This window comes from Perna viridis, chromosome 8 (assembly GCF_037379345.1).
Source record: "Perna viridis isolate PV_CMFRI_1.1 ecotype Kerala chromosome 8, ASM3737934v1, whole genome shotgun sequence".
In the NCBI taxonomy this organism is placed as follows: Eukaryota; Metazoa; Mollusca; class Bivalvia; order Mytilida; family Mytilidae; genus Perna; species Perna viridis.
The window spans coordinates 17,246,521-17,259,425 of record NC_142452.1 but is presented as its reverse complement, the minus strand read 5'-3'; the positions used below and the strand labels follow the sequence as shown (position 1 = coordinate 17,259,425).

The window sequence follows — 12,905 nt, the reverse complement described above, 5'->3', positions numbered from 1 at the left end:
GGATAAGTTATTGTCTGATGTCAACCAAGTGACACTAAATGCACCATATCGGCTTATTCTAGTACACCATTCCTAAGGGTAAGATATTGTCTGATGTCCAGCAAGTGACACTAAATGCACCTTATCGGCTTATTCTAGTACACCATTCCCAAGGGTAAGTTATTGTCTGATGTCAAACAAGTCTAACGTACACCATTCCCAAGAGTAGGTTATTGCCTAATGTCAAACAATTAACACAAAGTACTCCATTTCTAAAAATGATATGTTGCCTTATAATTTAATTTCAGATGTAACATGTTTTCAGATTGGATAAAATATTTTGTCCATCATCACATAGACCAAATTTTGTCATGTGACTGTAACGTCATCAACCTTTTTTGCTGATTAACTCCTTTGATTTGATACTAAAATTATAATTATAAGGAATGACTGTTATATTTTTTCGGTCTTTGAAGAAATAACCTCAATGCCCATGGTTTACATTGCTATGCAGGTTATTAAGTGTGTACCATGTGATTGAGGTTATTTCTTCATAAACCGAAAAATTATAACAGTCATTCCTTAAATAATGAACAAGTCACACCAGGCATAATGTATTGATCAAAGTGTGTCAGCTATGTTACATCTCTTTTTTCAGGTTCATGTTTTGGAGAGTTCAAGAGGAGTATGGGTTGTGAGAAACTTATCTGTGCATCAGGTAACATCAGAGGAAGTGGCATTGAATCTTCTATCGAAGGGACAGACTAACAGGAAAGTTGCTGCTACAAATGTACATGATAGGTCATCAAGGTCACATGCTGTGTTCACTGTACAGTTGACTGCAAAGAAACCAGGCTCAGATACCATTACAAGGTACCCTACTGTTATAAACCATAAAAAATGTAAAACAATCCTGGACAAAACAAACCCAAAACATTTGGTCAGGCCAATATATAATGAGGTCAATTTGTGAATTGATGGGAACAAAGGTAAAAAAAATAAGGAGTATTTCATTCATAATGCTGAAATTCATTTCTTAAAATGATTGATTTTTTTATGCATCAAGTTTTGACTCTATTTACCAAACACAATTGAATATTGAATTTAGAACTTTTATAAGCATTAGTGTTTGTCAAAACTAAGTATGTTCTTTTGTGAAATAAATATTGTTTTTCTTTGATGAAAGTGTGAAAAATGCAAATACCACTGGATATTGCATTGCCTATAATGTAATATTATACCATGATTTGTGAAATATGGACTATACAGTATTCCTTAGTTCTTCCATTCATGTGTTGTTTGTTCATTATTTGGTTTGTTTTTTGTTTGTTTGTTTGTTTGTTCATTCATTTACATATATCACAACTCATACATTATGCCAGAGCTTGCTGAAAATATGCAGACTTTTTATACCATGCTAGACTTCTTACAATTAGACTTCTTAAGGAGACATAGGACAACGTTTTGTTGCTACAAGATTAAATTCATTACTACAAAAGTTTTATGGTTGGCCTCATGGATCCTTATGTACAATCTGTACCTTGAAAATTTAATTGTTCACCTTGTCATAGTTTTCCTTTCTTTTATTTGTCTGCCCTGGACATGATAATTATGAGCAACTTAGCAGGTGTTTTTGGAAAAGCGGAGGGATATTACCCTACTGGTGCACCTGGTCCATTCTCCTATTTTTTAATAGAGGCTGTGTGACTCATTGAATTTGGTTTCTTTGTACATGTTATTTTAGTTTTTTCATGTACTTTGTTTAATGGCTCTATTTTTCCTGTATGGTCTTTGTCCTTGGAACATATTCTTTTGATTACCACTCAAATCTTGGTTCCCTTGATTATTCATTAATTCATTTATTCATTCATTATCATATAGTTTTTACTTATCTACAGAGTGAATAAGTACATGTATTTGGTAATAGGCTTATATTGTAAAAGTACTTTTAATTTGTGGATACCAATCAATCTGCCCTATGAGCCATTTCATGCCAATTGTAGTGTGCCTTCATCATCTTCTCAGTTGTTACTCCTCCAGGTGTTCTTGTTGGTTGTTTTCCCTGCAGATTTTATTGAAGGGACTGTATAGTGATTGTACCTGGACATTTCTGAGGGTATGCCCTATTTGGGTCCACTTTTGCTTTCGAGTCTGTGTGGGAGGTGGAATTTGTTTAGTATTCTGCTAGAGGTTGTAGTTTGAAATGCAAATTGACCAGAAAATTTGCTGTGTTCTTCTAAGAGATCTGTTAATAAATGCTTGTCTGATTTAGTGGTTGTTCTCCTTGTTTCAGCTCTGTAAACGATGACTGATTTGAATATCTTGATCTTGGTGGATTTTGAAATCTCTTTATCATTCCATGCTTTCTTTAGCATGTTGAAAGCTGTCCTGGCTTTCTTTAGTCTCATTTTTATGTCTCAAACTCATGGTCATCAAGCTGTTCTAGCATAGTCCACTAAATGCCAATCTTTTTGTCCTGTGTAGTTTTCTTCATCACTCTATTGATGACCATCAAAAAGAGGAAAGGAGATCATATCCAGCCCTGTCTAACACCTGTAATCACCTGGAATTTTTCTGTCACATCTCCTTCATGCAAAACTCTGCATGTCATTCCATCAAAGATGGCCTTGACAATAGAGATTTATTTTCCGGTATTCCATAGTGGCTCACGATCTTCCACAGTGAGCCTCTGTCCTTACTATTAAACACCTTCAAGAAGTCAATGAGTTGATGTATAGTGAAGACTTCCTTGCAAACGACTGTTCCATAATAATGTGACAATCTGGTCTTGGCAAGGTCTATCCTTCCTAAATCCAGCTTGATGGTCATGTAATTGCTGGACCACTGATGCCTTCACCCACTCAAGCATTATGTGATTTAGGACTGACAGCAGCTTGATACTACCCCTGTAGTTATTGTAGGCTGTTGTCCCCCTTGCTTTGGCAGCTTGACAATTTCCTTCCAGTCTGTAAGTATGTTTTATTCCATCCAAATCTGTTGTAACAAAGGATGGAGGATAGTCACAGATGTTTCCGGTGCTGATTTCAAAGCTTTTGCTGGAATACATTCTGGGCCTCCTGAATTTCCATTATTTAAAGTTTCAGTCACCTTTCTATCTCCTCTTTTGGTGGTGGCTCTAGAGAGATGTCAAGAATTGTTCTGCTGGTAGAATCTCAGCTTCTTTTTCTGGTGCTGGTCTATTCAGAAGTTCTTCAAAATGTTCTCTCCATCTGTTTTCCTGTTTGAATATTACAAAAAAAATATGTCCGTTTAATTAACTCATATGTTTGAGATAGAGGTACCATTAGCACAGTATTTTTTGGACAAAATTTGGACTGATATCTGCAGTTCTTTGTTTAATGTGAGTTTTGAATGTTAGCTTAGGTAGAATAGGATTAGAGTGTATTGAAAATTGTATAAAAAGGAATCTTGAAAAAATATACAAATCTGGTCAAGTTCTAGTTACATTTTTTTTCTAATGAAGAGATGAAGTTTATATCACCTGTGCAAAATGTCTTATATTTTTCATTTTAGAGAAATTATGGAAATATTGCCTCCCTTTGGTTTCTGATTTTATGATCAGACATATATTGTGCTTCTAATGTTGTAAACTTTTGAAATATATGTATTGACCTGAACAATCTAGACTGAAAGTCATATAGCTTAGATATATGCAATGTTAACACTTTGTAGGACCTTAATTATGCCTTAAATCAACATTCATAGACATTTTGATTCTATCAAAACTGTTACATTCCAATTAAAAATGCTTGTTTGACTTTAAAATAATCTCTAACATAAATTGTTTTTGATAAGACCAACAACACTGTTTGAAAAGAGCTTACTGTTACATTTCGGCAAACTTTTGACAAGTTTAAACTAAAGGGATTAGGAGTCCATTAACCAGTTAACGAATTAGCACTTTAAAAGGCTTTTGTCAAAATGTGTTCAATTGTACAACTTTAAATCAACAATTCTTGTCATCTAACTTAGTCTTTGAGAGATGGATAAATATTAGTGTTATCATGATTAAGAAGGACCAATGAAATAGGGTGGATGATTAAGGGATTCACAATGTATTCATTTGGTTATGTAATAAGTATTAAAACTTAATTTGCAAACTAAGCATATAATCAAATTAGTTCACTCATGAAAATGAATGAAAAACTTTAAAAAGTCTGTTCTTCACTCTACAAAAATAAATTATTATACTTGAACTGAATTATTAAGAAAACTATATGATTACCTCTCCACCCTTTTGGAACCTCTCTGTTTGGATGATGAATTTGTTGAGATTTGTATGAACAAATCATGTATTGTTAAGAGTATATCATGCCAATGGAAAATTGAAATACAACCTGTAGGGAGTATTATTGACACAACTTTTGGTATGTTAATTTATTTTGTGAAGCTTTATTGTTATCATGTCCACTTTAAATTTACCTGTTGATTGATGTGTTTTATAACTTCAAAACATCATTACATTGATTATTTCCATTACATATGCATTGAATATTTTTTTCAAAATCACATATTTATAGTTCCTGCTGTGATCATGATGACAGTCATTCCATCCTTTCGTCCTTCCACAACTTTTTCCTCACAGTTTTCTTGACAAATACATATGACATCCACCTATATATAATTGTTTGACAGAAGTTTTGTAAAGGTATTCCATATTGGATTCCATTTCAGACTGAAGTGATATAAAGAGTACTGGGGTAGGGTATATTGGGAATATTGTACTTAAGTGATATAACCAGTAATGGGGTAGGGATTATGGGAGTATTCTACTGAAGTGATATCCACAGTACTGGGGTAGGGATTATGGGAGTATTCTACTGAAGTGATATCCATAGTGCTGGGGTAGGGATTATAGGAGTATCTACTGAAGTGATATTCACAGTGCTGGGCTAGGGATTATATGAGTATCTGCTGAAGTGATATCCACAGTACTGGGGTATGGATTATAGGAGTATCTACTGAAGTGATCTCCACAGTACTGGGGTAGGGATTATGGGTGTATTCTACTGAAGTAATATCCACAGTACTTTTGTAGGGATTATGGGAGTATCTACTGAAGTGATCTCCTCAGTACTGGGATAGGGATTATGGGAGTATTCTACTGAAATGATATCCACAGTACTGGGGTAGGGATTATGGGAGTATTCTACTGAAGTGATATCCACAGTACTTTGGTAGGGATTATGGGAGTATCTACTGAAGTGATATCCACAGTACTGGGGTAGGGATTATGGGTGTATTCTACTGAAGTAATATCCACAGTATTTTTGTAGGGATTATGCGAGTATCTACTGAAGTGATATCCACAGTACTGGGGTAGGGATTATGGGTGTATTCTACTGAAGTGATATCCTTGGTACTAGGGTAGGGATTATGGGAGTATCCACTGAAGTGATATCCACAGTACTGGGGTAGGGATTATGGGAGTATTCTACTGAAGTGATATCCACAGTACTGGGGTAGGGATTGTGGGAGTATTCTACTGAAGTGATATCCACAGTACTGGGATAGGGATTATGGGAGTATTCTACTGAAGTGATATTCACGGTACTGGGGTAGGGATTATGGGAGTATTCTATAGTGAGCTTTGCTCACAGTTTTTCTTATTAAATTTGTGATTTTTTTAAGAAAAGGCATTTCTCTTTACCTAAATAATTTTGAAATGATTTTTTTCTTTTAATTTCCCTGTAGTAATCTTGCTTGAACAACCAGTATTAATTTGAAGTGGTCTCAATTTTATAAAAATCATGACACTGACTTGGACAGTATCTTTAAAGAAAAATGAAATATAAACTAATGTGAAAGTTTTTTTTTGGTAAGGGTCCCAATTTTTAGCTCACCTGGCTGAAGGCCAAGTGAGCTATTGCCATCACTTGGCATCTGTCATCATCGTCCATCGTCCTTGACAATTTTCAAAACTCTTCTCCTCTGAAACTACTTGACCAATTGGAACCAAATTTGGTATAAATGTTCCTTGGGGTAGCCTGCATAGAACTGTTGTGGGGATTTTTGATCCATTGAAAAACATGGCAGTTGTTACTAAAAATAGAACATAGGGGTCAGACAGTAGTTTTTTGCATATATCTCCAAAACCGTTAGGTTTAGCCAAATTCTTTCAATAGCTGAAATGATCCTTATTTTTAGGACTACAAAAGTGTTCAGGCATAAAATTTGTCAGATGCCTTCTTATAATAGTTATTGCCCTTGACAGGGGAAAATGACAGATTTTTTTTTTCTACAGTTTTCAGCCATTGTCTTGAAAACTATGATAGATTTGGACTTCCATTTACTGAAATGATCCTTATGATAAGTCCTATCAAAGTTTTCTTGAGTCAAAATTATTGGACAACTTCTTGTTTAATTTATTGCCCTTGAAAGACAAAATTCAACCAGTTGAGCGATTCAGGCTTCTGGGAGCCTCTTATCTTTGGTCTTTTTGGCTTATCAAACAATGTCTTCAAAATCTAAATGATACATTCAGATTCTCATTTCAAATTTCAGGTAGTTGAATAAAATTCACTAATTGAAAGCTGTGTGTCACCCGCAAAATCTTGACTAATCACAAGTATCAGATATCTAAGAACAAAACCCTGTTGGTTTAATTATGAGATGAATTAAACCATTTCCTAATCAATTCAATAGTTAAATGAATGACTTTGTCCCTTACTTGTATATCTAACCCAAAACTATTTATAGATGAGAAATTTTACAAGTCTGGATTTAGACAATAATCATTTATAAATAAATGCATCGAAGCATACCGTCTGAAATAATCTGTTGGCCTTCTATAGTAGTCTTGATTACATTGTTGATTTAAATGTCGAGAAGACAATAACTACATTTCATAGCCTGTAATGAGATAAAACACTTGGTGTCAGTACAGTTTATACTATTAGGGGGAGTATGCCTTGATTCAAGGTAGGTCAAATTTGAAAGAATTCAGTACTCTACAGGTCTCTCAACCATTTCATCTATTTCACTGGAAATTTGGTCATCTTTACTGGTCAATAATATCAATTTCATTAACAAATATATTTTAGAATGATTTATACCTTATCCAATCATTGCATGCAAATACATGTATAGACCTTTTTTCAGCAATTTTTTTAAACCCACAGGAAGTCATTGACAAGAAACTATTGTAAAAAAATGAAATAAATGACCGCTAAAAATTAATGGTTGAATTTTTTAAAAGAAAAAAAAACAAAATTAACCACTTATGAATATTATATGCTTGGGAACAAATTTTGTGTTAAACTTTCATCTTATTTCTAATATGATTGTGGACAAAACCTGCCCTATGTCTTACCGCTTTATTTTCATACCACAATAATAAAACAGGAGATAGGAACTACATTTGTATTTCAATCCTATTGCATGTGACTGCACAAACTTGAAAAAAAAGCTTGAATGGGCTTTAAAACAACAGAATCTTATTGTACACTCACAGTACATGCATTTTTGTCATTTAAAAGCAAGATGATGTAGATATGTTCTTTAGATTTGTGATATGTTTTCTGAAAGACATCAATATCTTATGGAGTATGTAAAATATTTTTTCCTTTGATGACATATTCTGCAATTGTTTTTTTTTTCCTGTTAGGTATTAATATGCTATATTTATGGGCTATGCCTATGATGGACAGAGCTCAATGTTGTACTAAAAGACAAAACAGTGCATCCGTACATGTGTAATTGTTTACTTCCATATCAACAAATTTTCGTCACTGCTGTCAGAATATTTTGTAGCCATTCATAGTCCTGGTCTTATATTCTATATATATAGGACGTTACTGTCGCTCTGTCCATATCAAAATTAACCAGTGATGACCTCTATGCTCTATGGTAGGTCTGTCAATATAAGACTTGTTGGTTTCTTTGTTACCATCTTGGGTTACAGACAAGTATGATTAATTTTAGCATGTCCATGCTAATCAGTAGGTCAAACAATAAATACTTTTACTAAAATCTTTCTTTATCAGTCCATATTTGTACATTTATATGTAAACTTAACTTGTACAAATACTCAGCAGATTTGATTTACTAATAATGTAATGAAAAAATATGTGCCTTATCAATGTCATTTCTAGTTTTTCAATCTGAATGAAATAGCTGGTTATGATTTATGTGTGTCTTAAGGTTTCCCTTTCATTACTTTAGCAAAATTTTCAATGACTCTGAGCTAGTGTAAGGTAAGATCTTTAGTTCTTTCAAATTGATAAGTAAAGACTTTTTTCCTAATATTTTAATGTTTTGAAAATTAAATGAATTTAAAAATCTTCAATATTGGTAGAATGTGAAAAATTCACATTTGTTATTAGGTATAACCTCATGGATTTTTGTTGTCTCAGCATTTTTTCTACCAGGAATGGGCATGAGATTAGTAAATAATTCTTAACCAGTAATTTAAGGGAAATGTTATAAAATCATACTGCAAATTTTTTCAGAGAATTAATTTAAGATGTAGGTGTAGGATGTTTTTAAATCAAGAATTTAAGTCAGAAGTTTATATTTCTTGGTTTAACTATGTAACAAAATAATGTTACCACAGTAACCTGTTGTTATGTCTGGTAAAAGACCTTAAATAGGTTAAATTTTAAGTATTTTGCAAGAAAATGTTATACAAACCAGCTACACAAGCAACTAATTATACCCCCACTAAAAAGCAGCACTGTTTGTAGTGATCGGAATGTTCTTTGGTGTGTTTATTCATCACTCATTTGTATCCTAAATTCCTCCTAAACAGCTAGATGGAGTTTCATGAAACTTAGGAGATGAATTTTAGAGAATGCTGTTGTACAGCTGTTATATTAATTTTGATCAGATTTTTTTTATAAGTATTGAACTCAGACGGATGGTAGGAGGTATAGATTTTGTATCCACATATCCTCTTAAACTGCTTAACCAAATTTTTTTTTAAACTTTGAGAGAAGGATTATTAATTAAGCAGGACATTATGTGCCTGGTTTTTTTTATTATTATTATTGATATACAACATTTGTATAGTGCATAATATAATATAAACAGTTACCTTAAGTGCTTGGTATGATAAAAATATAAACTATAATATACAAGAAAAGACTCATATAAAATGATAAAAAAATGGAAACTAATAGTTAACAGATATACAATATGAATGTATCAATGACAAAGAATTTAAAATAAGAAAGACTAAAATGCAATGGAACCATGAAATTGCCTTTAAATTCATGCATATACACACACATGAAAAAAAAATGATTATTTGAAAGCAATAAAGAAAGTATAAAATTAAAAGAGAACAATCAGTAAAAAAAAGTGAAAAATTAAAAAAAGGAAAGCATAGATATAAAAAATCTAAAAGTATGTCCATATATTGACAAAAATTTACACTATAATTAACAGTGGTTTTTGGTCTGAATGAATTTGGGTTTTTCCATTAGTTAAACATAGACTAAGCAATTAACTGAGAAAACTTATATTTTCAAAATCTTCTGAATAAATCTTACTGAAACTCTGAGGAAATAATTATTATGTAATGTCAGTGTGTACCAACTCCAAAGATTTTTGGTCTGAATAAATTTTTAAGTTTCTATTAGCCCTACTTGGACTTAACTCCAGTGAGACACCCACTCTATAATAGCTTTGCTTTTGTGCGTCTTATATTCAAACTTCAGGTTCAAATAAGTTTTGAGTTTATATGAAAAATTTAGGATCACACAGAAATTTTTGAAAGTATTTGCATACATATATGCTTTGGACTTAGGGAGAATTTCTTTTGTGAGCTATGCTATGGTTTTCATTTTTTTTTTTTTTTTTTTTGGTGAGCACAAAAAATTAATGGATCCTTGATGTTTCATTAGTCATTACCACACACCTATTTATCAATCCCAAGAATGAATCATACCTAATAAATGTAGATAATGTTTCAAGCCAGTAATCTCTCATATTGGTGACCAAACTGTCCAGGTTCAGTCAGAGCAGGCTGTGGCTTGGGCTTATAACAATTCTTTACATAAAAATTTAGATGAAAAGATTTGATTGGCTTAGACAATATTCTAGTATATTCAAGGTTTTAACGTATACACATGCTCTCTTGTATGTTTCCAGAAATGACAGCCTATAAATGGTTGTTTGAAACCAATTTGAGAACTAAGTTGACATCAATCATCATTTAAAGTAAAGGATTAAATTTAAATGAAACTTTATTTTATAAATTATATAATGACTTCTATCAGCTGAGATATTGGGTAAATTTAAAGATTATTCATATTTACTTAAGGTTTAATGCTACATTTATGAATTTCACAAATTGTGACTAATTTACTGTTATCTGACTATTACTTTATTTCCTTGGTTTTCAAATCTACACAGCACCACAGTACATGAGTATTTAGAAAAAATATTCTTTTACGTTATATGTCCCACTATAAACATGCTTTAAATATATTAATTGGCTTGGTTACTAATTCTCTTTGAATCTCTCAGTTGAGAGTTTTCACTGGTATAAATTAATGCATTTTCGGAGGGATCTTTACAATTTTCATGAAAGGAAAGATTGCTAGTGGTAAGATTTTTGTTGTTTTTATGGTATTATCAATCCTGAAAATAGGGTAAAAAGTATGCTGCATTTTCATAAAAGGGGCTTTAAAGTTTTGTCACCTTAAAGCCAAGTTGATTTTTTCTTTCAGGTCCAAACTTCATTTAGTTGATTTGGCAGGATCAGAAAGAGTCTCAAAGACAGGTGTCCAAGGTCATCAACTAAATGAGGCCAAGTGTATCAACTTATCCTTACATTACCTTGAGACTGTGATTATCTCCCTTCAAGGAGGAGGTGCACCGGCAAGCAGACAAAGGCCTAACAGTAGTGGCAACAACCGCAGGTATTTTATCAAACTACATAATGATAATTTGAGTTCTCTAATATATATTACATCCTGAAGATCTCCAATTCTATAGCTTGAACAAACATGTATTGAAATATAATGAAAATTGGTATGATGAGATAACAACCCCACCAGGATAAAATGTCAGTCCAAAAGGCCACCCATTGGTCTTCAATGAACAAATCCTCACACCACAGGGCAGGCTGCAGTTGGTCCCAAAACATCATTATACACAGGTGCAGCGAAAGAGTTGCCTCAATATACTCAAGTAACATAAAAAATAAGCTAAAGGTGAAAATGGAACAAGGCATACAGAGGCCAAAAATTCCTGACTTGGGACAGGCGCAAAAAATGCATATTGCCATCTCTTTATGTATATCTTCCATCATTAATCGTCAAAAGAATTAGCAAAACCGACTTGTTCGTAGGGGTTGATTTTTGCATTCATTTTAAATAGGCTATCTTCTACAGTTCATCTCTTCTTTAGTGTTTCAAGAAGATGGAAATTGATTAGAATAAATTTAAGGCTGTCAATCAAAAGCTGTAAAATTCAATTATGTGTTAGTAGTTTAGTAGTTGGGTCTATACGTAGTTTAATTTTTTGTTAGTTTTCTCTTCTTCAGATATTATAACATGTTGTTAGTCTCCCTCAAATCTTATTTATTTAATTTTATAGACAAGGAAATAGCTTACAAAACAGACCAGCAACTGCAGAAGGAACAAGAGCTGGAAACATCAGCAAGCATGTACCATACAGGAACTCACTGCTTACTATGGTCCTTCGGGACAGTTTGGGTCTGTATATACATTTACAATACAGGCACTCTCCTTTAGTAACTATGGTCCTTGAGACAGTATGGGTCTATTTATATACATGTACCATACAGGAACTTTCCTTTAGTAACTATGGTCCTTTGGGACAGTTTGGGTCTGTGTATACGTATACAATACAGGAACTCTCCTTTAGTAACTATGGTCCTTTAGGACAGTTTGGGTCTATATATATATGTACCATACAGGAACTTTCCTTTAGTAACTATGGTCCTGTGGGACAGTTTAGGTCTGTGTATACATGTGCCATACAGGAACTCTCTCCTTCCAGTTCAAGACTTTAAATTGAAATAGAAAAGAAACATGCCTTGATGTATAAAATCCCTACTTTTTCAGGTGGAAATTGTATGACTGCTATGATAGCAACCATATCGTTGGAATTTGAGAACATAGGAGAGTCTATATCCACCTGTCGTTTTGCTGGTCGAGTAGCCTGTATAGCTAATACAGTCTCGTAAGTACTTCATGTGTAAAAACTCTGCAATTGTAGAAATCACTTTAGCATGAGGGTTCATCTATTTTAACTTGAATCAGCATTGTTAACTTAGATTAGTTTTAACCATAATGAATTCTGATTTAACAATTTCCAGTATTTGAGTTTAAAGAATCAAATTATTTCAGTTATTAAGTTTTATTCATGTAATGAGAAGAGCAGTAGTAGAAACAAAAAATTAGGACAGAATCTATTTACCTGTATCCAGATCTTGGTTATGAATTAAAAAATACATATAAATGGTAGATAAGATGAGAACTTTCTCAATAAGCATGAAGCAAAAAAATGGCCCAAAACCAGATGCCATAATGTCTAAATGGCCAAAATCACAGGAAAAAAACTAAGGTGTTGGTCAGTTGTTTTAACCTCTTGATAAACTTTAATTAGTTATATGAATATCACTGAATGCAGCGAATATTTTGGAATGAGGTATGAAGTGGAAATGTTACAGTTTTCTTATTAGAGTTATTTCCCCTTCCAATTTTGGACGAATTATCTAATCACTTTAGCTTGTCATTTAAGAGTAAAAACCTGCAGGTTAACAATGTGGAGGTCTGGACAAATGTTTGGGTTTAAAATTTTAATTTAACACATTTTTAATTTCCTTAGTGAGTAAAGAATACTCCCCTTAGATCACTTCTTTTTAATCATTATAACATAGTCAATTTCAGCTATGATATAGGTATGAGAAAGGGAGATAACTCTAGTAACTT

The 12,905-nt window shown here is 32.8% G+C and overlaps 1 protein-coding gene across 4 annotated transcripts in view; it reads left to right on the top strand.

Moving 5' to 3' along the window:
• Positions 1–12,905, top strand: part of LOC148609565 (uncharacterized) — a 38,429-nt gene that overhangs the window by 8,628 nt on the left and 16,896 nt on the right. For all 4 annotated transcript variants that reach the window (XM_088596479.1, XM_088596480.1, XM_088596478.1 and 1 more), the window contains 4 exons: positions 638–852; positions 10,674–10,865; positions 11,545–11,663; positions 12,036–12,153. In XM_088596479.1, coding sequence (XP_088452605.1) covers positions 638–852; positions 10,674–10,865; positions 11,545–11,663; positions 12,036–12,153 — 644 coding nt within the window. The remainder of the gene's footprint in view (positions 1–637; positions 853–10,673; positions 10,866–11,544; positions 11,664–12,035; positions 12,154–12,905) is intronic.